This window comes from Chionomys nivalis, chromosome 22, assembly GCF_950005125.1.
Source record: "Chionomys nivalis chromosome 22, mChiNiv1.1, whole genome shotgun sequence".
In the NCBI taxonomy this organism is placed as follows: Eukaryota; Metazoa; Chordata; class Mammalia; order Rodentia; family Cricetidae; genus Chionomys; species Chionomys nivalis.
The window spans coordinates 20680892-20704988 of record NC_080107.1 but is presented as its reverse complement, the minus strand read 5'-3'; the positions used below and the strand labels follow the sequence as shown (position 1 = coordinate 20704988).

At 41.0% G+C, this 24097-nt stretch overlaps 1 protein-coding gene across 1 annotated transcript in view; it reads right to left on the bottom strand.

Moving 5' to 3' along the window:
- The window catches only part of Pla2r1 (phospholipase A2 receptor 1), a 108700-nt gene that overhangs the window by 58540 nt on the left and 26063 nt on the right, over window positions 1–24097 (bottom strand). The window contains exons 4-9 of the mRNA XM_057755044.1: window positions 16367–16540; window positions 10749–10862; window positions 10035–10175; window positions 7619–7813; window positions 3678–3835; window positions 896–994 (exon numbers count right to left, since the gene is read on the bottom strand). Coding sequence (XP_057611027.1) covers window positions 896–994; window positions 3678–3835; window positions 7619–7813; window positions 10035–10175; window positions 10749–10862; window positions 16367–16540 — 881 coding nt within the window. The remainder of the gene's footprint in view (window positions 1–895; window positions 995–3677; window positions 3836–7618; window positions 7814–10034; window positions 10176–10748; window positions 10863–16366; window positions 16541–24097) is intronic.

The following is a 24097-nucleotide window of genomic DNA, read 5'->3' as shown; positions in this document are numbered from 1 at the left end:
TGGTTTAGTTAATGCCAAGAGATCCCTCCTCTGCCTGCACTGCTTTCTCTTCTGACTCGATTGAAATCTTCTTTTCCTGTCACTTTGTATTTTTTACATCGGAATCGCCACTTGCAGGTTTAATTGATTTCTTATTTTATGTTTCAAAAAATGCAACCAACTTCAAAACTTAAACACAACTGAAAAAAGGGGGGAAACACTAAAAAACAGAACAAAATGAAACAGGTGGGATACTCACTCAAGAGCTACCATTCTCTCCCTTCTTCAAACTCACAGAGTTCCTTTCAAAGGGCTGCGATGTTTGGGTAAAAATAGAGTATTGGCCATGAAGGGAGGACACTCATTTGTTTGAATTCTGACTTCCCCACTAAGCCACTTTAAAGTGATGAATGCATTATTTAAGAAATATAAGAAACATAATTTAAGAAACATAATATAAGAAATTACTATTTTAAGAAATATAAGAAACATAATATAAGAAATTATTATTTTAAGAAATAGAAGAAACACAATCTCTCCACATCTAGTTCTGCCATCTGCCAAGTAGGGATAAGAGTAGTGTTCATGTTTCCCAACGATCAAAGGAGAAAATGGGGGAGAGACCTTGAGTAGAGACAGCAAACTTGGAGGTACAGCCAAGCCAGGTCTAGGTAGTGGGGAGCATTATGGAATTTTCAGTTTGATTTCGCATCCGCTGTGTGGTTCTTAGGGACTTAAGTAGAGTTACTAACCAGTGAATTGGCTGGGCACATCCTGAAGCTTTCTGGTGCCCCCAGGTGCTATCTGCTTAGTAAGGGAAAAGTCCCACCCAGAAGGGATGCCCTATAATCCACGGCGGGCACATTCTTCTAGCTCTGTAGTCCGGGTACCCAGTTGTCCTGTTCGCCATGCTTACCTCTGGACATTCTGATTCGTCATCATCAAGGACTTGCCCTGCTCTTTTGCAAACGTAAGAGAGTGTTTCTTGGCAGTCTTTCACTTTCCAGAGTCCTTCCTAAAGGGAAAAAGAGTCACAGGATGAGCGAGCGGGTTCCGTGGATGCTGGTGGGCCGCAGTGTTAGTCAGGAGCCAGGCTGTGACTAGCAAGCGCTCCCAGTGGGGTGGTCGTCCAGAACCCTGCCTGACCCATCACTCAGTAGCCTGGTGATGGCCCTCTGCCTGTGGCAGTGCGAAGGCAGTCCAGAGCTGGGTGGACCTGAGTGGGGAGGAATTTGGTTGCTGCTGGACATACCTGGAAGCTACCACCAGTCATCCTCGGGGTCAAAATTCATGTTCGACTCCAACATCTTTCCTTACTCAGCTTTCTCTTTAATTGATCAAATATATTTAATTTTTGAGAGTGGGTCTCGCTATGCAGTTCCAGGCTACAATTGCTTCAGTCCAGCAATCTTTCTGCTTTGGCTTCCCAAGTACTAGGGCCAGAATTACATACATACCAGGGGCCAACTAGTTTCCTTCCTTCCTTCCTTCCTTCCTTCCTTCCTTCCTTCCTTCCTTCCTTCCTTCCTTCCTTCCTTCCTTCCTCCCTCCCTCCCTCCCTCCCTCCCTCCCTCCCTCCCTCCCTCCTTTTCCTTCTTTCCCCCCTTTCTCTCCCTCATTCCTTTTTTTCTTTCTTGTTTGATATGTGTGTGGTGAACATACAGGTGTTGGGGGAGGTGAATGTGCACGTGTGTGTGTGTAAACCAGAAGTTGACAGAGTGTCATTCTCAATTGTTTTCCACCTTATACTTTTTTTTAACCATTTTTCTCTTTTTTTTATTGAGTTCTACATTTTTCTCTGCTCCCCTCCCCGTACAACCCTCTCCCAAGGTCCCCATGCTCCCAAGTTACTCAGGAGATCTTGTCTTTTTCTACTTTCTACTTCCCATGTAGATTAGATCTATGTAAGTCTCTCTTAGAGTCTTCATTGTTGTCTAGGTTCTCTGGGATTGTGATTTGTAGACTGGTTTTCTTTGCTTCATGTTTAAAAACCACCTATGAGTGAGTACATGTGATAATTGTCTTTCTGTGTCTGGGTTACCTCACTCAAAATAATGTTTTCTAGTGTAAAGAGGCTGAATATGGTCAAAGTGTGTGCTACGCTTGGACAAAAATGTCACTGTAACCCCATTACTGTGTACAATGAATATACACTAATTAAAACAATCCCTATCCAAATGTTAGCTTTTGTTCTATAAATATGGTAAGTGAAACAGTCACACTAGGCAATAGGAAATGAAGGTCATTTTAACTATATATAAAACCAGTGATTCCAAAAACCATCAGCTCCTGTAACTGTGCTGGGTTTCAGCAGAGCTAGATTCACAACAGACATTTAAAGAGATCACTGCAGCTTCCTCCCTGAATGCCACTCAGACACACATTGGTAGCATGTATAATTATGAATGCGCATGTTTCTGCAAGTCTCAAAAGATAACGAAAGTGAAAGGTGTCACAGAAGTAAGTGCTTTGAAATGTTTTCATGTTTGGTTGGCACAATTACTTTTTCAAGCTACTTAAGTAGCATTTAATGAGCTGTTTCTTGGGGGTGCTCCACACAACATCCTGAGCTTAGAAAGAATGAGGACCTCTATCAAGCCCTCCAGCCCCCCTTAAACTCAACCAGTGCTCCGCAACTGTTTGAGCAGAGAGGGAATATTTGCTTAAAATGTCTAATAAATATTCAGATGGCTTGGACTTAAGACTAATTCTGCATAATCTGATGCCTCAGAGAAGTGGGACAGGGCAGCCTGAGGATGTGCATAACGCTAAGGTCACTGACTCCACCCATTCGTGTGAGAGTGAGATCTGCCACCGATCCATGGTCTTCAAAGAGGTTTCGCATCCTGCACAATGGCTTGCATGTTAGTAAGCTAACAGAGCTTCAAAACTCCCACTCTCCAGTGTCCTCCAGCCTTCTTCATCCCTCTCTCTGCACCAGGATGGTCGGCCCCGCCACTACCAAAATGGTGTTTGTTCAAGTAAAACAACAACAACAACAAAAACCTGCATCTGAGTCTCCTCGTCTAATTTAGCTAACAATGAATCTTGTTATTTGAAACATCATGATGCTTCTCTTCTCCTTCTCTTCTCTCCTCTCCTCTCCTCTCCTCTCCTCTCCTCTCCTCTCCTCTCCTCTGCACAGCCTCCACCCTAGGCTACCCGTGGAACAGCCACCCAATTGTTTCTCTGCTCTTCTGTCCTCTGCAAACCGTTCTGTATGCTATGACCATAGTTATTTTTCAAGTCATGTTTTCCCTCTGTTGCCCTTGGAGTACTCTAATGGCTCCTGTACCTTGGTATACCAGCCAGGACATTTTACTTCCCTTATCCCATCTATCATCTCCTTACTACCGGTCATTTGTTTGGATATTGACGAGGGGCAAGCCTTTGTCTACCTGTGTGTTTTTCTTAGAACTGTTTTTGTCTGTTGTGTAAGGGCTTTTTTTTTTTTAAGTCACAGCTTAAACATCATCTGTTCAAAAAGCCATCCCTCCCATGTCCTGTCTGAAGCAGCACCTGCTGTAATCCAAGCTTTGCCCCTCTTTCCTCAGAGTAACAACCGTAGCCTTACTGTGTGTAAGGCAGCCCCGTGAGGAGCAGGCACTGCCTCTCTCAGTCTCTACTATGACACAAGACCCTGGCCTGTGTGGTTCTCAGTGTCGGAGCCACAAAATGGACCAAATGAACCAACTTACAGCTTGCTCTGCTGCAATGCACAGTTGGCTTCTCTTGGGAAAAATCCGGGGCTCAAGAGGGTGCCAGTTAGTGAAGACAACAGAGGAGCCAGTGGACCATCTAAAGGAGACTGGAGTTCTATTGCTACTCAGACCAATCCATGTTTCTGATGCGTTTCCTGTAAGAAATAAATATAAATTATTCGTAAGGTATTCTATGTATATTTTTGTGGCACACTATATCAGTAAGATATACCCTTTCACGTGTGATAAATCTTGTTTGAATCTCACTATGATAAACCTCTGTAGGCCTCTTTCCCCTCTAGTATCCAGGTTTGCTCAATTTAGGCCTTCCAATGTGAGCTAAAGCCAAAGCGAGCACTGGTCAGAGCAAGTCCGGGACTCTAGCTCCTCCTATATGTTCAAAGTGACCTAAAATGTCTAGTTTGGTGCCTAGAGAAAAGGAAAAATGAAGAGTTCAATTGGATTTTGAAAGGGGAACATTAAAAAACATCAACAGAACTCTTCACCGTAGTGTAACTTGAACGTTTTTTCTGCTCTCCCTCCACCTCAGCCCAGCACAGTAAAACAAGCAGAATCTCTCACAGAACAGCGGGTTGCTGGAAAAACAAACAGAGCCTCACAGCCGGGATGCAGTGAGAAAGGCCAGGTAGCAAAGAGATGCTCAAGTGTCCTTGTTGATACAGGGGACACTGCAGGATTCTTTTAATCCCAAATGCAAAGGATTAGGGAAAAGCACATAGAAGTATTTGTGTTTGCAAACTAAAACCTAACATCTCAAAGGTCACCACATAGAGCTGAGGGATTTTTTCTTTTTGGTTTTTTGTTTTTAAACACTGAAAAATGAAATCAATAATTCTAGGATTTTTAGGAAGACTTCATGGCTAATGTATGTCATGGGGCAAGGGTAAGTGGGGCCTGGCTTGCTCTGAAGAATTGAAAATGGGAGGCCCAGAAGTCTGGAACCTCTGAGTATGACACACAGCCTGAAAAACACCAAGCCAAAAGAAGTTATTTAAATTATTTACTGAAGTAGTTCCCTTTATGAGAGCATAGCACACTGTGGCTAGCCAGTGTCCATAAAGGTAATTTACAGCTTTAGAGTTTGCATAGAAAATCTTAGGATTGACTTTTTTCTTTTCTTTGATGTTCTTAATATTCTTCTCTTCTCTTTTCTTTCCTTTTTTCCCTTCCCTTCCTCTTCCTTCCTCCTTCCCTCCCTTCCCTCCTTTCTTTTTTCTTTGGAGACAGGGTTTCCCTGTGTATCCCTGCCTGTCCGGAAACTCACTTTGTAGACCAGGCTGGCCTTGAACTTACAGAGATCCTCCTGTCTCTGCTTCCCAAGTGCTGGGATTAAAGGCATGAGCCATCACCATTTGGCAAGGAATGACTGGTATGATGTCTACTCCTTAATATTTTTCTAAATTTAAATTTTTAATTGTTTTGAGAATTTAATGTGTGGGCACTATGTTTACATAACTTCTACCCCTCCTTCTCCCTCTCTATTGCACCCCCTCTCAAACTCATCTCTTCTTCTTTAATTATTTTACTACATATATATGCACATAATCTATTGTCCTGTCAGTGTTGTTCGCATGCATGTGTGTTTAGGGCTGACTACTTGGGATTGAATAACCTATCAGGGGTTCGTCCCCAGAGAGAACTGGCTCTTCCTCTCTCTGTAGCTTAACTGGCTGTAAGTCTTCTTCTAGGGGTAGGGTCCTGTGAGATTTCCCTTATCTACGTTGGCAAGTCAAGGGCGCTGTCATTACGCAGGTCTTGTTTAGTCAATTGTATTGTTAGGATTTCATGGATGCCACTTCCCTATTATGTCTAGAAGATGCTATCTCATAGCAGGCTTCCTGGTCATCTGGCTCTCACAGTCTTTCTGTTCTGTCTTCCATACATTTTCCAGAGCATTCAGTGTATGGGTTGTATGGCACAGCCATATCTGAGGGGAACAGAAAAAGTTGTAAAGCCAGCCCAGCTGATGGACAACCATCCAGCAAAGCCGAGCCGCATGACGGCCACCATGCCACCTTTGGTTTTCATCTCTACCTGTTGCCTCCTGGGGAGACTTTTAATATTTGCACAATTTGGGAATATTGAATTGGTGGAAAATTTTCTTGTGAATCATTTATGCCTTCTCCTAGGAATGCTGCTTCTAAGCTTCTTCCCCTGGACAGTCCTGAACATACTATTACCCCCGCTATATAGAGATATCCTTATCTACTTGAAGGTCTTTCTTATGCCCTGGATGTTGTGACACACATAAAGCAGCCAGAGGTCTCTTTATGAGGCTATGCGATATTCTTGAAATATCTGTCCCTATACTTTCACAGGAACAAAATACGCAAAACAAAGTAAACTCAAAAAGGTCAAGAGAATTGACCGTTGGTGGGCTAGAGGAGTTGGCCACAGATCAGGCTGCAAACCTCTTCCCACTGTATACCCAGGCGATGTGACACACACAACAACAAAGTGAGATTAGCTACAGTTACCTCTGCACTACCCAGAGACTTATATTGTTGGACCTAGAATGATGGAGAAGACGATAAAAGAATGAGATGTCAGGACTTCCCTTACTTAGAAAAGTTAACACATGCAGAGCCAATGTGGTGTCATATGGCCAAGGAACAACAGAATGCCAAGATTAAACATAAAGACAAATGCTATAATCTAAACATTGCATTATGCCAGAATTCAAAGAAAAACGGCAGCAAGTTTGGCCTGAGGATATTTTTGGGGCACTCTAACCATGAAGAGTTAATAGCACACTACTTGGGATACAGTAATGTGCCCAGACTAGCTTGGAAACTTTGTTTTGGTCTAGTGTCCTCATAGCCTGAGAACAGGCTGCCATATGCCTCTAGATTCTTAAAAACTGGGTCATGGGGTTAACGAGTAAGAATGATTATAAAAGATAACTCTTTATCAGTGATTACCAATGTTTATCAAAGATCAAGTCAAAACTTGAGGGAAAATGATTGGCAATGATAACTCTGCTGTGTCATAGTTTATTAATGATGACTAACAGATGAGCAAAAGTGAAATGCATGTCTAAAACCAAAAGTGATGTGATCTCTGTTTTGGAGCAACATGAACGTATTCCTGCTTACTAAATTCTGTATAGATTAAGAAACACTCTGGCTGCCAGTCAGTTAGGGTGCAAGATTCTCCTGCCCATCATAGCCTGGCTCCCTCCCTCCCTCGTCCACTCCTTACATCCCCTGCTGGGACCTGCATCTTCACTAGGGATGTGCATCCCCCCTGTCCATCTCTCCTAAAATGAAACTAAGAAGTGTCCCGTGTTTGAATCCTCCCATCACTGCTCTTACATCCATCCATCTTCAGACCCTGCCCTCATCTGGAGCTGGACTCCGGCAGTTGTATGTGTACCAATGGGAGTTGGACCCTGCCCCCATGGTCAGTTGTTACCTCTTAAGATTTAAAAGAATGTATCTAATTTATTTGGCAAATGTGAAAACATTACTTAGCTTCTGAATATGACTTATGGATTTCTGGAATTTTTTTAGAAATTCTGAATATCTATTTATGAATATATATTCCATATCTACTCACATATATACTATATACACATCATAAATATAATATATATATACCATGTACACACCATAAATATATAATATATATATATACTATATACACACCATGAATATATAATATACATACTACATACACACCACAAATATATAATATACATACTACATACACACATAAAATATATACTGTATACATACCATAAATATATAATACATACTATATACACACCATAAATATACAATATATATACTATATACACACCTTAAATATATAATATATATACTAATCACTTTTAAATAGTTTAAAGTTTCTTTTAAACTCAAAAACTAGAAACATGCTATTTCACAGGTCTTGAATCAAAAGTCTTTGGTGCTTACCATCCCCAAGGAGGTCTACAAGGAACTCCAGCTCTGCTAATGACGTCACATCCATCAACATGCTGTCATTAGTCTGGCAAGAGTGAAGAGCCTCTTGCCAGGTCCTTTCTTCTTTCTGAAGTTTGTAGCAGTTACGGTGGAAGGGCGTCCAGCCAGGATCACAGTGAGTGGCATGGTATGTCCAAGAGTCGTTTTCTTTACAAATTAGCACAGAGAACATCATTTTCACAATTGCTTCCAATATTATTTAACACCCTTTATGCAAATTGTCATTAGTACGGTTACTTTTAGTAAGTAAAACACAAAATTGATTCTTAGCACCCACAGGGTGACTTACAATCATCTGTAACTCCTGTTTTAGAGGATCTGGAGCCCTTTTCTGGGCTATACAAGCATTGGTCACACACACAGTACACATACATACATACATACATACATACAGCCAACACACGCACACACGAGAGAGAGAGACAGAGACAGAGAGAGACAGAGAGAGACAGAGAGAGAATGGAATTGGTTGGACCATAATTTAAATGGTATTCTATGGATTTTGTATAGGAAAGGTAGGTAGTAGGTAGATAGAGCAGATTCTTATCCTTGAGTTAAAATAGACTAAAACTCTGTTTACTTCTTTTAGAACAAGGATGATGATGTTCACTATTATTCCCTCGAGGTCACTGCGGTATCCGCGCTCCATGCTGTCACACTGGATGTGAACTCTAGGTTATGTTCTCCAGGGTCACTTGCCCTGAAGCTTTAGGGTTGAGACTCAATTTTATCTGGAATCATAAATCCCTCAAGTAGTCAAAACCACACTAGGCAAAGAGAATAAAATGGAAGGTGTTAGATTATTTGACTTTGGAACGTGTTATGAAACTCTAGTATTCAAAAGAATACGGGATGGCATAAAGACAGACACATCGGCCAGTGGAACAGGATAGAGAGCTGGGAAGTGAGCCCATGCATTGCAGCAAATGATCTTCAACAAAAGTCATAAACACAGCTGGGTAGTGGTCTTTAATCCCAGGACTTTGGAGGCAGAGGCAGGTGGATCTCTGTGAGCTCAAGTACAGCCTGGTCTACAAAAAAAAAAAAAAAAAAAAAAAAAAAAAAAAAAAAAGTTCCAGGATAGCCAGGACTACACAGAGAAACTTTGTCTCGAAAAACAAAACTAAGTAAACAGACAAAATTCTTATGAGTATAAAAACATGGACTGGAGAAAGAAAAGTCTTTTCAAGAAATGGTGCTGATGTTCTCTGGACTCAGTACGTTCACACGGATACTCACACCCAGACACATGTGCCCATACATCACATGCCTTATACATACACTGGACACCATCAGCACATACATAGTGCACACACTCATACATGCCGATGAATAAAAAACAGCGAGGATGATAGAATTGGACTTACATATATATCTAAGAGATTATATTATATTAGATTATAACTAGGTATCAGCTGAGTCTTAATTATAACCTGAGTTTTGCTCATTATTTTAGTGGGGAAGGTGTGTTACCCATATGAAACGTGAAATCTGGTGGGAACTCCAGAAGTGCTGTAGCAGAGGGCTGGAGTCAGGATGAACGGCCTTGCTTCTGAGGCACACCAGGGAACCAGAGTTTCAAGGGTGCATTGGAACGTTCAAATAGCCAGGAGACCTTTGAATGGTCTCACCGCAGAGAAAGGATCATATTTGAAGCAATGGATACGCTGATCATTGCACAACACATGTAGGGGTCAAAGCACATTGTACTTCACAGTTATATATGGTTAGTAAGTTAAAAAGTCAGCAAAAGAAAACCAAAAGAAGAAAAAGTACTAAGTTATTTCCCTTCATCATTAAGTGTGAGGAATCTCACAAAATAAACTTAAAACTACAAAAGAAAGCAAACTTTGGCTTTCCGATGTGGAACAATGAAGGGTGAAGGTCTTTTTAAAGAAAGGAAGAAAGAAGTGCTTGCTTGCCTCGTGCTATGTTGTAGCTCTGCGGAAATGCATTTGCTGCAGCCATGGTGCTCCAGGATGGCAGGGATCGCTTACACATTTTTTAAAAAGATTTATTTATTTTATGTATATGAGTCCTCTATCTGCATGTATGACTTTATGCCAGAAGAGGGCATCAGATCCCACTATAGATGGTTGTGAGCCACCAGGTGGGTGCTGGGAATTGAACTCAGGACCTCTGGAAGAGCAGCCTGTGCTCTCAACTGCTGAGCCATCTCGCCAGTCATTTTTTAAAAAGTCACCTCTTTCTTAACAACTAACATGTTTAAGATGCCATTTATACATTTTTATTTATATAACTGTAAACCCAATTTTGCTAAGTCCCAATTAGTGGCAAAAATAGAGAAATTCTAAGGAAGGCATGAAGTGGGCGTGTGAACAACCAAAGAAGATGGAGGAGCACTCACCAAATGTTTCCTGAGCAGTGTAGTTTAGGTACCGCTTGCATATATAAGGCAAGGCCAACTCACAGTCCCTGCTCCTCCAGGCGGTTGAGGGAGGTTTCAGTGTTCCACAGTGATACTCAACAAATGGCCCATCACTTATCTCTGAAAATTAATAGCATGGAAATGTAGCTTCAGCACAGACATTTGCCCTTAAAGATTGCCCTAAAGTTAGCCTTAACGCCCCAAGCCCTTAAAGTTGGTCCTTACGGTGCCTTGCTTAGCGCCCCCTACAGGACATTTGCTATGATTATCTGTGATCTCCAAGTTCAAGTCCAGGCATGACCATGAAATGATTTTCCAAAGATAGCTAAAGAGACACATCTGTTGCTTTAGAGTAGGGAATATTTTGCAATTTGTTGCTATTTTGAAGACAGCAGTCTATCTCTGACCCCAATTCTGCTGCAATGTTAAGCTAAATAGATTACCTTTCTGACGTCTGCCTTCTGCAAGTCAGTAAAGGGTAAACCAATACTTATAAACTACCAGGTGTGGAGCATACACCTACATCCCAGCACTTGAGAGGTCAAGGGAAGAGAACTGAGAGCTTCAGACTTGCGTGGAGAGCATTGGACGCCCTGACTCAAGGGGAGAAAAATATTAACCACTTGCAGAATGCTATGTGTAAGTCTGCAACATACCCTGGCATGTTGAAGGTAAATAAGATGCTACAGGTACCTGGGCTCCAGTTCAGGTAGCTAAGCGCTGTGCCATCAGACCACTGCCAGCCAGCCTTTTCATCCAGCTGATTCAAGCCAATCCACACCTCCACTGCTTCCCTGCTCAGCTGCTCTGAAAAGAAAACCATGGTATTTGCACAGAAAGGAGAACAGACGGAACAAACACAGTGAAAGTCAAACCCAGCACTCTGCTGCTTTCTTAAATTGCTATTTCTTCAGGTCATAAAGCCATAGGTAATGCCAGACTATGATAACACCAGGTGTTATGACCCTCATGCTGGGGCTTCAGTGTGACAAAGCAGCCACATGGAAGCTTCTGACAGCAAGAAGCAATGACCAGCTCTGGTCTGTGCGAGGCTCTCCCATGTTCCCCAGCTCACAAGCTTCCAGCTTTGGATGGTGGAGGTGGAGACGTCCAGGGCCGCCCCCAGGGAGTGGATGGAAGCAAGTACCCACACACACTTAGGTGACCCGAGGCCCGCCTGAGTTGCTGGGCGCTGTCTGAAGAGAAGCATCATAGTGTAAGAGCCCAGTGTTCTGGAGGCCTCAGCAGCGGGGACCCAGGCCAGGGCTCGGCATACTTGAGAAGAGGGTTTTGCAGTTCTGCGGTGCCTGCTTCTAACCATGGTTCTGTAGTAACTCACCCGTTAATCTGACCACATCTGTGCAATGGATACTGTAAATAAACACTGACTGACATGCTTGCACAGAAAAACGTGCCTGGAGAAGTTGTATGATTATGGTTTTTCTTTTAGTGCGCCTAAGTTGAAAACCATTTTGCTAGTATGAACATGTACTACACTGTACAATAATATTAAGGTAGGGGAACAGCCATGTCAATGACTTTTAGTAAAAATAGTTAATTTTGTGGCTGTCTCAGATATTGCCATTTTGACATTTCTTCTTTTAAAAAGAGCACGTTTTCTTCTGGTTCATGTGCTCTGCAATAACTCACTTCCTTTTCTCTCTTTATCTCTATCTGTCTGTCTGTCTCTTTGTCCCGCTGTCTTTGTTTCTGTCTGTATCTTTCTGTTTGTCTCTCTCTGTGTTCCTATCTCCTGTTCCTGCGTGTTTCTCTCTCTCTGTCTCTCACTCTCTCAATGCAGGGACCTAGCCAGAGATTATAGGCAGGTCCTACAGAGAATGACTGTCTGGGCTTCCTTCCTTCCTGTAGTTTCAGAACTGTTATTAAGCTCCTCAGTTTGGACCATAGGGTAGGATTACCAAGGTAATGATTCAGTGTGTTCAAATAAATCTGCTGCTTCCTCAACAACTGGACATTTCAATATCAGAGTGGAAGCCTAAGGAAGCCAGACACTGGGGAAAAACCCACAGAAGGTGCTTTGTCACTAAATAGAACATATTGCACATGAACATGTCCAAGTTTTTGTGGTATTATACTCAGTCTACTCAGTCTATTCTTGATGTTCATCTGCTTCCCGCTTTCAATAGTATGGTTGGATTAAATCAGTTAGCCTTCCCGTGAGGATGAGAGGTGGATTGAGGCACTCACTGACAAGACAGGGAGAGATTTCCATATTCCATACCCAGGCAAAGTGCTAAGTGGTATTTTCAATAACCTAATTCAAATATTAAATTATTCTTGGAATTACTCCACATGCTCCAAACTGTGCAATTTTGTTTACTAAAATGCATGAAAACATCATGTAGTTTGTAATCCATGTTTAAAGGCACACATACACACAAAACAAACAAACAAACAAAAACAACTAAAGCAAACAAACAACCCCCACCAGTCTATTTACTTTTGTAACAGAATTTGCCCTTAACACATAAATACAAACTGGGAATGAAATTCCTTTGAATGTTTCCTGTCATTTGTGACAGCCCAGATAATTCTCTGCCTCACAATCCATTCACCAGTGACGAGCTTCCCTCAAAATCCTTTGCTTGGGACAGTTTCTGTCTTTATGAATAGACTTCTATTTCCCCAAACAATCCCCAAAGCCTAATTATAGACTTGGAATGTTTAAATAAAATCCAGTGACAGATCTTATTTTTTAAAATTGCTATTCAGGCTTGATGAATAGGTACCAAATTCTCCCCTGAGAGACTGCAGCAGTTGAGACAGATAACAACCGTAATTCATAAATGGTGTGCAAGCTTTTGCATAAGACCCATTGCACATTAGTAATGATTTTGGAAATTGGTATTTTACTCCAATACGATTCGCTCAAATTAGTTTGGATGATAACTCCCCACTTGTGCCGAGCTGTCGCAGGAAAGGCGAATGTGCACTGTACACCCATTTATCACAGGCCTTCTGGGAGGCCTCTCTGACTTTGCAACGTTTTAAGTCTGCTTCTTCCGTCCAGTGAATTTCATTCCATAAACACAGAAAACAGCAACGGGGACCCTGCATGAAGGTTTATGTGGGCATGGCTGGCAACAGCAACAAACAAATGTCAAAACAATTTTATCTGCCTCTTCCAATGGCAGATTAATATGTTATTACAAAGCTGCACTACAATGCAACAAATTGTTTCTGTGTAACAAAATGGAGTAACAAGATGTAGGGCTAGGAGGATGGCTCATGGGTAAGAGTTCTAGCTCTGCAAGCATGAGGGCCTGAGTTCAAATTCCCAGCATTGAAAAGCTGGATGTCACCGGGATGCCTGTAACCTCAACATTAGGGGGAAATACAGGAAGACTCCAGGAGCTCACTGGCCTAGCTAGCCTACCTGAACCTGTGAATAAGGCAAAGAGCAATACAGAAAAACTTCTGACATCTTGTTCTGCCCTCCAACTGCGTGTGTGCTGGAACACATGCATCTGCATACTCTTAAACACATGTAACACACTCATATGCACACACACGCATGCACACACATGCATGCACACACGCACCCCCCCTCCAATGCAGAACTATTTTTTCACCTTTACAGACATGCACAACGAGCACATGCAGGTAAGCTGAATAAACAGATTATAAAATGGTGCATATAGATGTCAGTTGGTGAACCCACACCATTTATTATGCATGCCAGACACTTTCCTAAGTCTCCACGTGCATTATAAGATGCAATGCACAATACCGAGGAGCTACTATCATTATTTCCACTCAATAGAGGGGAAAACTGACATGCCAAGAGGATGAATTACTTCTTGAGCAGCCCTGCCAGTAAGTGGTGGTGGTTGGAGGATTCAAACACATATAGCTGTCTCTCTCTTTGCATCTAAGTCCTGCATAACAATGCCTTGGGTTTTATACGGTACCAATCTCTATGGATATCACTGGTTAGGTTTTATTTGTTTATTGTGGTAGCCAACTTGACACAAGCTAGAGTCATCTGGAAAGAGGGACTCTCAATTGAGAAAATTCTTCCATCAGGTTGGCCTGTAGGCAAGTCGGTGGGGCATTGTCTTGATTAATGATTGCTGTGGGAGGACCCAGCCCACTGTTGCTGATGCTACCCCTAGGCAGCTGGTCCTCTGTGGTACATGGACCCTTCATACATCACCTGATAACTTTGTTTAGAAGAAAATTCTTTCATTTTTAACATTGGTTTGGTGTAGGAGGTCCACTTTGCTGGTAAGCCACTGCCACGTGGCGATACTCAGATTAATAGAAATGGGTTAAATTAAGATGTAAGAGTTAGCCAATAAGAAGCTAGAGCTAATGGGGCAAGCAATGTTTTAATGAGTACAGTTTCTGTGTGGTTATTTTGGTTCTGGGTGGCCAGGATGAATAAGTGGTGCCCTCCTTCAACATTAGTTTAAACTATATCTCTGAGAAATGCTTAAAGATGAGGGAGGAATGATTTCTGAGCAACCTTTAGAGATGAGACCACCAAAATTCTACAGCTATCATTCTAAAAACACCTAGACAGACTCTTGAGAAGCTGATATCCATGTTAGGGTCTGCCTCATTTTTTTCCTGAGTACTTCTCTAGCAACCCTTGAGTTTAAGATCATGTTTAAAATATCATTTAATAAATCTCTAATTCTGCTTCATATTGGTATACTCTTAATTTTTTTTCACCCACTGAGCAACAAGCTTTGTTTGTCAATAGAGGTTTCTAACAGACAGGAAGCCCTTCAGGCTGATGTGGGGGATGCTGTGTAGCTGTGCCTCTGCACTTCTCAGTATTGACAACTTGGGGGCTTGTCTGGGACCCAGTGAAAATACTGTTGGCATGTTTCCCTGACGATTCCTTGACTGTTCTTCCTTGATAAACACAACTTGCATTTCATCTTGGTTTCTTTGTTTCTGTTTACTGGCTACCATGTGATGTTTATTAAAATAAGTGTTATTAGAAATGAAGATAAAAATCCCATGGCATTTTCCATATCCCATTCTTGGTTCAGATAAAAATAACACATAGTTTATCTAGAAAGATATTTCCATAAAATCTGATTTACTGATGTCTCCAGTCATGGCTTAAAATAGCAGTCTGAGACACCATACGAAAGCTGTCTCCCCAAACAGTACATTCCAGGACCCAAACCGTACTAGTAATGGCCACTTCTTTTTTGTTTTTTTTTATTTTTCGAGACAGGGTTTCTCCGTAGCTTTTGGTTAGTAGTAATGGCCACTTCTATATTTTGTTTTGACCCTATATCTTAAGATCTATGTTGGAATGTCTTTTAATAATCTTTAGCTCTATAATATTGAGTGTCTATATGATTATTTTCTTTGTCAAAGCTGCAAATCTTAATTTTGTCTGAATGGAGAACCCTAAAGGAAAGAGAACAAATGTCATGGAAACAAAGTAAAACTGTTCCCCCCATTCTCATCCCTGCTGGTACTTTGAAATATTATAGTTTTATACTGTTAGTTAGCATGTGGGTGTTTTTTATTTTCCCACGAATATTAAAGTTTTGAATGAATGATGGATACACTATTAACAAATAGACTATTTAATTATTTACCAATGGAATCTGTCTAAGTTCTACAGGTGACAAGAATTGGTACTTAACTTTAGGAGCTCCTCTGATCCACTTGCAAGAGTTGCAGCTCACCTGGGTCACACACTATAGCTTCAAATTCTCTTCCCCAAGGGGAAAACTAAGACATGAGTAGGTGCCAAACAGAATGACATAGTGTTTACATGAAAATCCAGAACTGGGCTGTGGTGGTGCAGCACTAGAGAGGCAGGGGCAGTGGATCTCTGAGTTCAAGGTCAGCCTAGTCTGCAGAGTGAGTCCCTGGACAGCCAGGACTATGTGGAGAAACTGTGTCTCAAAAATCAATCAATCAATCAAATAAAATTCAGGATCAAAATGGTGGTGAGATGGCTCAGTGAGTAAGGTCTCTTGCCACTAAGCCTGACAACCTGAGCTTGATCCCCAGAACCCACCCCTTGGAGGCAGAGAATTGACTCCTATAAGATTGTCCTCTGACATCTACCTGCGTGCATATAGAAACACACACACGCTGAATAAACTGTTTTAAAAATTCAGAATTGAAATTTGGGCTATATTAAGAAAAGAAAAACATTTTTAAGGATATAAGGATATATAAGTGTGTGTGTGTATATAATATATATATATTATATATATATATAATATATATATATGTGATCCAAGGACAGAATTGTTCACAATTAGCCATTTTATTACATCAATATCCATGTGCTTCATTCCCATACTTACTCCGTATGAATTCTTCTTCATCTTCATCTGTAATACTTAATAAAGAGCCTCCTTGCATCTGACATGAAGAATGTGCCTCATTCCACGAGAGAGATGAAAGCAGGTTGAATTGGTAGCAAACACGTGAACTGAAATCCTTGTGCCACACGGCGTCACAGAATACCTCTGTGGAGGCTAAAAACAATGTTCATTAGAAACTCAACAGTGTTCTCTGTGCTGTTAGTGATATCAAATATTTCTAAGATGAGTTTAAATAAATATGACTCCAGATCACAGCCTCTAAAACTTCAGTGCCTTGACTAGGTCCTTAGGCGAGATATGCCTTGCTGTTCTACTGATATTTCATGGTTAAACTCTTTCAAATTTTACTTAAGGTAACCCAAGAAATGATCAGTAAAGAATCTCTGATACCTTCGAGGCATAAGAGAAACTAGTTTTAAGAGAAAGAAATGGAATTGAAGTATTTGTGAAAATAATACGTTGATTTTTTAATAAGCAAATGTTAGAAGTGCATGTCAAACATGGGAATTAAATATTAATTTGGGATATCTCTTAATGCTGCTCCAGAAACCTTTCTCCTCTAATACCAGACTGCCAAAATGGAGTGAAAGTGGTAAGCAGATACATATGTGAAAATGAACACGTTTTTATCAGGCATAGGGACGATGATACTAATTTTACATAGTTCTTTCAAAGAAGAGGAATAGAAGCAAAATTCATCTGTAAGACACTAGTCAAAGATTTCATAGTTTAAAAGTAAATTCAATAAAGTATGAAGTGTGGATCTGAAATCTGAATTTTATTGAAATGACAGAAAGCAAAGACCTATTTGGGTGCTTTTGCTAAAATTCTAAACCAAGCCCCAAGGTAAACTAATTCTAGAACTCAAACTCAGTTCATAATGCCTATCCTGGGAGTACATTTCGTTACTACCAGAGTGAAGACCCCAAGAGTCTTGTGGTTAGGAAACCTGCTTAATAGTAACTCAATATACTTGAAACTTACCTGACACTGAAATCTTTCTGTGTGTTATTTTTTCCCTAAAGTACTTCGATAATTCTCTTGAGGAACTTGGAAGGTTTGATTTCATGTCAGGTTACTGCACACATTTCCAGAACCAAATTAGGTGATTGGAAGTTAGTAAATTATTATACATTCAAAGATGTCTACAGTATTTCCTGGCTGATACATGTATTTATAGAAGGATTCAGTATTGGAAAAGACAGAAAACAAGGTCATCACCAAACAACATTCAAGGGAAAGGAGAAGAGAGAAGGGAATTTTTAGAAATCACTTTGCTGGAGTGGTTAGAATGTCCTCATTAAGACAAAATCCTTTATCATTGAGATGTGATCCTTCATCATTACCTTTATGTAAAAGAAGGTAGGCCTTCCTTGACATGGACAGTACACTGGCTTTAGACTTTTGATTAGCCATGTTCATCTGGTGTAACTGCTGAAACCATGAAATCTGACTGACAACTTTCTTTCTTTCTTTCTTTCTTTCTTTCTTTCTTTCTTTCTTTCTTTCTTTCTTTCTTTCTTTCTTTCTTTCTTTCTTTCTTTCTTTCTTTCTTTCTTTCTTTCTTTCTTTCTTTCTTTCTTTCTTTCTTCTTTTTGGTTTTTCAAGACAGGGTTTCTCTGTAGCTTTGGATCCTGTCCTGAAACTAGCTTGTAGACCAGATTGGCCTTGAACTCACAGAGATCCTCCTGCCTCTGCCGCCTGAGTGCTGGGATTAAAGGCATGTGCTACCATGAAAGTTGATTGACAACTTTCAAATGAGATGTGTAGAGTAACACAGCCCATCTAGAGAAGCAGACATCTGCTGGGAAATAATCCCTTTGTAGACAGTAAAGATTTGTCATTGTGATCAGCTTAATAAACAAGCTAACTGGCCAATAGATAAACAGAATAAGGTTAGGCAGATGCACCAAACTGAGAATGCTGGGAAGGAGAAGGGCAGAGTCAAAAGGTTGCCAGCCAAATGCAAAATGAGTTGGATACACAAAATGGGATAGAAAAAAAAGCCATGTGGCAAAATGTAGATGAATAGAAATGGACTAATTTAAGTTGTAAGAGTTAGTTATTGATAAGCCTGAGCTATTGACCAAGAATTTATAATTAATATTAAGTCTCTGTGTTTATTATTTCAGAACTGGCAGGTGGAACAGAAACTTTTGCCTACAGACATCACCTGTGTCTACCTGCATAGAACCATAAATTCTAACATTTGAGTTTAACAAATATGAATGGCAAATGAGCTGACTTGTTGGGAGATGTATGAATGTCTGCTTCAAGTGCTGACTGAAGTTTTCTCCATTATAAATAAGCACATATAGTCTATACCCAAGTAAAATCTAACTTACCCCAGGCTGTTTCCATATCTATAGATTTGCTTATTGTATATATTTCATATAACTGAAATTATATAATATGTGCTGGCTTTGATCTTTTAGCATTATGTTTTCAAGAGTCATGTATGTTATGGCATGTAGCAATATTTCATTATTTTATACTGCTCAAAATTATGTATTATATGGTATGCTAGTTAGCAATTTTCAAATTTGACACAAGCTAGAGTTATGTGGGAGAAGGGACCTTAAAGTTAAAGGATTGTCTCCATTGGGTTGGCCTGTGGGAAGTCTGTGGGGGTATTTTCCTGATGAATGGTTGATGTTGGAGGACTGTGATGGAGTGAAGGAGAATGGGTTCCATATTCAAAATTTTGGTTCCCCAAGTGTATGAGGGGTTAGAGTAAAGAAACTGCTCATATGACTGTTCCATGTTATGGTTAAGGGGAAGGTTTTTATTATAAACATGAGAGGGAACGGAGAGAAAAAGCAGCAGACTGAACATGGCCAGGGCTATCTGTGGGAGAAGGTAGAATAAACAGAGACAGAGAACAGAGAGTGTATAGAGAGAAAGGACAGGGTATCAGAAGTATGAATAGCTGGGGAGCTAAGGGTGTCAAGGTGGAGAAGGAAATAAGAAAGTCTAGGATGCTAAGTGTGGACTTTGAAATGTAAAACAGTTACTTATGATATCCAGGGAGTCTGGAGTCCAGTGTGGGTTGTGATATACAACCACAGGTATATGTCAATGGGGTCACCTGTCTCTTCTGCAGAGTAAGGAAATGACAGATGGGAACCGGTTTCACAAATTCCTGAGGAATTCTGACATTTATCTAACCACCAGAAGACCTCCTATAGTCCAGGTTCAGCTCATTTCTGGATATTTGTAGAACTTTTTGGAGTTTGAGGAATGGAAATTTCCATTGGATGTGATGACCACCTGGTAAACTGTTTAGGAAGGATTAGGAGGTGTGGCCTTGTTTGAGGTGTGGTCTTGTTGGAGAAGGTGTGCCACCAATGATGGAATTTGAGGTTTCAAAAGTCCACTTGTACTTGTGAGATGTGAGCTCTCAGCTACTGCCCTCACGTCACACCTGTCTGCCTCCTGCCATATGCCCTGCTATGATGGTCATGGACTCACCTGTTGTTGTGGAATATTGTTTTAAAGTGTGTTACATTTGTTGATGTTGTGGAACATTTGTTTTAATGATGCAAAGATGTGTTGCATTCTTTTATGTTGCATTTATTTAACTCTGTGAAGTTGTGATTCTTTGCATGTCTAAAACACCTGATGGTCTAATAAAGAGCTGAATGACCAATAGTGAGGCTGGGGAAAGGATAGGTCAGGCTGGCAGGCAGAGAGAATAAATAGGAGGAGAATTCTGGGAAGAGGACAGGCTTAGTCTGCAGTCATCACTCAGATGCAGAGGAAGCAAGATGAGAATGCCTCTCTGATAAAAGGTACCTATATGGGTTAATTTAAGATGTAAGAGTTAGTTAATAAGAAGCCTGAGCTAATAGGCCAACCAGTTTATAATTAACATAGGCTTCTGTGTGTTTCTTTGGGATTGAATGGCTGTGGTACCAGGTGGGACAAAAACCTCTGTCAACACAGGCCTCCAAAAGAGTAAAGAGCCAAAAGATTCAGAATAAAAAAAAAAAATATAGCATTACAACATTTTGGCATTCCAATGTGGCGCTAGAGTAAAGAAAATTCAACACTCACCCTCTGAAATGGTAAGCAATCCCTCAATTAAATGATTTCTTTTCTAAGTTTCCATAGTCATGGTGTCTCTTTACAGTAGTAAAACAGTAACTAAGACAAGGATCTAGCCCACTGTCGGCAGTACCACGCCCTGGGAACTCCTTGGATTGCACAAAGTCAGAATTCCTTTTATATTCTATTTACAATATTCCTAGAGGGCAAAGTATTTATAAATATTTCCTCCCATTTGCAGGAGATCTTTTGAGGAAAGGGTTCTGGGGATAGAACTTGGGACCTCTAACATACTAGGCAAGCACTAAGCCATTCTTTTCAGTGTCTTGGTATGTTCTTTGAAGCATTGTTTTTTAATATTTATTTATTTATTATGTATACAATATTCTCTCTGTGTGCATGTCTGCAGGCCAGAAGAAGGCACCAGACCTCTTTATAGATGGTTGTGAGCCACCATGTGGTTGCCGGGAATTGAACTCAGGACCTTTGGAAGAGCAGGCAATGCTCTTAACCACTGAGCCATCTCTCCAGCCCCCTGTGTTTTTGTTTTTTATTAATGAAGAAAGACATAACACATTGTTTACTCATTTTTAGAGTCTCTGGTGAGGCTGACAATTACAGTTGGTACCAATGTATTCTGTTCTGTCATTCAAGTTACTAATAAAACTATCAGCATTCTTTTGTTTTTTAAAAAAGATTTATTTATCCTATGTTCTGCCTGCATGTATGACTACAGGCCAGAAGAGGGCACCAGATCTCATTACAGATGGTTGTGAGCCACCACATGGTTGCTGGGGATTGAACTCAGGACCTCTGGAAGAGCAGGCTGTGCCCTTTACTGCTGAGCCATCTCTCCAGCCCTGAGGAACAGTTCTTAACCTGTGGATTACAACCCTTTGGGGAGGGGCCACCTAAGACCATCAGAAAACATAGATCTGTACATTACAATTCATAATAGTAGCAAAATTACAGTTACGAAGTAGCAATGAAAATAATTTTGTAGTTAAGGGTCACAGAATGAGGAACCTTGTTAAAGGATTGCAGAATTAAGAAGGTTGAGAACCACTGTTCCAGAGGATAGAATTCCAAAAGTATCTCTAAATGTAATTCTCTGGCTGCGTAAGGTATACAACACAGAGAGAGCTGGCCTGGCACAAATTTGCCTCTGAGCAAACCAGCATGAGTCCTGTTTATTCCTGACGCTGTTTAACTACACTCTCAGGGATAGTGTGTTTGGCCATGTATGTGTTAAGTTTAAATTTTGTTCCCTTCCAATCAACTTTTATTAAAGGCAGTCATCATCCTACCTATAGAAATTTTTAAAAATATTTCTTGTGAAATTAGATAAGACACAGAAGTGTGAATCTATATTTTGTTTCTCTCTGACCTGTCTATTTGTTGACTCACAGAAAGGACGGTCAGCGCACTCAAATTTCATTCCTTGACAGATCATTTTGAGTTATGTTGGCCACCAGAAACCAATAGTAATAAGGAAGGGAGGAAAACAGAGCTGTAATTTAACACCATAGAAACATGCTCTCTGCTGCTGTGGAGAAGGTCAGGGGAGCTGGAATGGGGGGTGGGGAGGCTGAGGAATTCTTGAGCTATAGGAAGCCGAATAAATGCTCTGGGGAGTGTCAAAGCCCTGAGCCCAAGAAAACCGATCTTCCAAGGGACAAAGCTGAAATTGGCTACTAGTGACTGTGGATGGTGACAAAATTCTTCTCAGAAACTTAAGAAAACTGTTTGTGCTGGCCAATCTGTCAACTTGACACAAGTGTTGGTCATCTTGCAAGAGGGGACCTCAACTGAGAAAAATGCCTCCATTAGTGTGGCTTGTGGATGAGTCTGGGGAGCGTTTTCTTGATTAATGATTGATGTGGGAGGGCCCTGCCCATTGTCAGTAGAGACATCCTTGGCAGGGTCTCCTGGGTTGTATAGAAAAGGAAACTGAGTAAGCCGTGAAGAGCAGACCAGTAAACAGTGTTGCTCTGTGGCCTCTGCTTTAGCTCCACCTCCAGGTTCCTGCCTTGACTTCTCTTCATGATGGACTGAGGTTGGGACTCTGAGCCAAAAAGGCCCTTTTGGCTCCAAGTTGCATTTTGGTTATGGTGTTTTATAGCAATGCCACAGAAAATAAACTAATATATGATTCTTTTTTTAAAGTACCACAGTGCTTAAAAACAGTTCCACGTGAAGAACAGAGCTTCATACACACTAAGGTCTTCACTTGGGATGGTTGGTTCCTGGTGTGACGCCAGTTGTTAGATGTCTTCCTGCCATCCTGCTGTATAGATAGAGATAGCCTGAAATGACTTGCATGCTGTGAACTCCCTGCTAAAGGGTTATGTGCATCAGAATCACTTGAGCACTTGTCAAAAATGCAGCTGCCTGGGTCCCACGCTCTGGACTACTCAGTCTTCCAGGTCATACATCCTGGATCACGGGGCTTCTTCCCCCAAGCAATGCTAGTGCATCCCATCAAATATTGTCTGCATTTCCTGGCATAGAGCAAGCCTGCCCTGCTTTAAGTCTAGATGCCAACTTCTTTGAGGGGAACATCCAAAGCTCTAAAACTCTTGGCATTCACTACTATGCACAGTTTAGAGGTAGGGGATAGCAATGAAGAGGAAGGAATTATTCCCTCCTAAGGAAATGCTGAAAGGCCTGGGATGTAGGTTAGAGTGCTTGCTCAGCCTGTTAAAGGTCCTAGGTTCCGTACTCAGCACTGCCAAAACAGCAAAAGTGCTGGAAAGATGAGCGGCAGCCAGTCCTTAGGATGCTTTCTGAGTGCCCACTCCTCTAAGTGTCTTTGATGCACACTATCTTACTGAACATAAACAATCACCCTGAGAGGCAATGCTATGGTCTTCATTTCGTCATGAGGGAAACAGAGAGTAAAAGAAACAGATGGGGGAGTTTCCAAAGATTCTCTGCTGGGAGGAAGTTGGCCTCATCTTGGTATGTCTAAATTAAAAACAGCCACTCTTTCTTATTTATTAAACCTGTGGCTCTTACGCTAGAAAATAACTATGAGGCTAGCTTATAGGTCACATTATTGGGAGTTAGCTCTTTAATTTACCTTTGTTTTCAATTTAATGGTTGCATCTTAGTGTCTGCCTGGAAGGGAGGCAGGCATGGAGGGAGAGAAAGTGGGACAATATCTGAGTCTTGGGAACCAACATGAAGGACACAGAATACAGAAAACAGAAGGTACAACTGTTTCTCCAAGCTCAGAAACAATAGAAAATCTTCTAGCTAAATAGGAAATAATAATCAAGCAGCACCTGACAAACAAGAGGTCGGACATGACAGCTGAAACTTGAAACTTAGACTAAGAACTTGAGGAAAGCTTTGGAGGCTGCAGCAGAAGGATTGAAAAAGTGAGAAGTCAAGATGAGAGAGAGCTCATTGTTGACGACCAAGTGAGGGCCACCATAATGCGACAGGAAGATCATTAAGGGGCTGGCTGATGTCAGGACCGGACACTAGGCAAGACGAGCAGTCTAGATGTGGAGACATGGTAGAAGCTCCTAGGAGGCCATAGACTGAAAGATGGGCTGGGCTTTATCTGCATTCTGCTTATTTGGAAGCATTCTGCTGGGGAGCTGGCATTGGTGAGATCACAGACTATTCTAATTTGATTCCAGTTAAATCATCTTT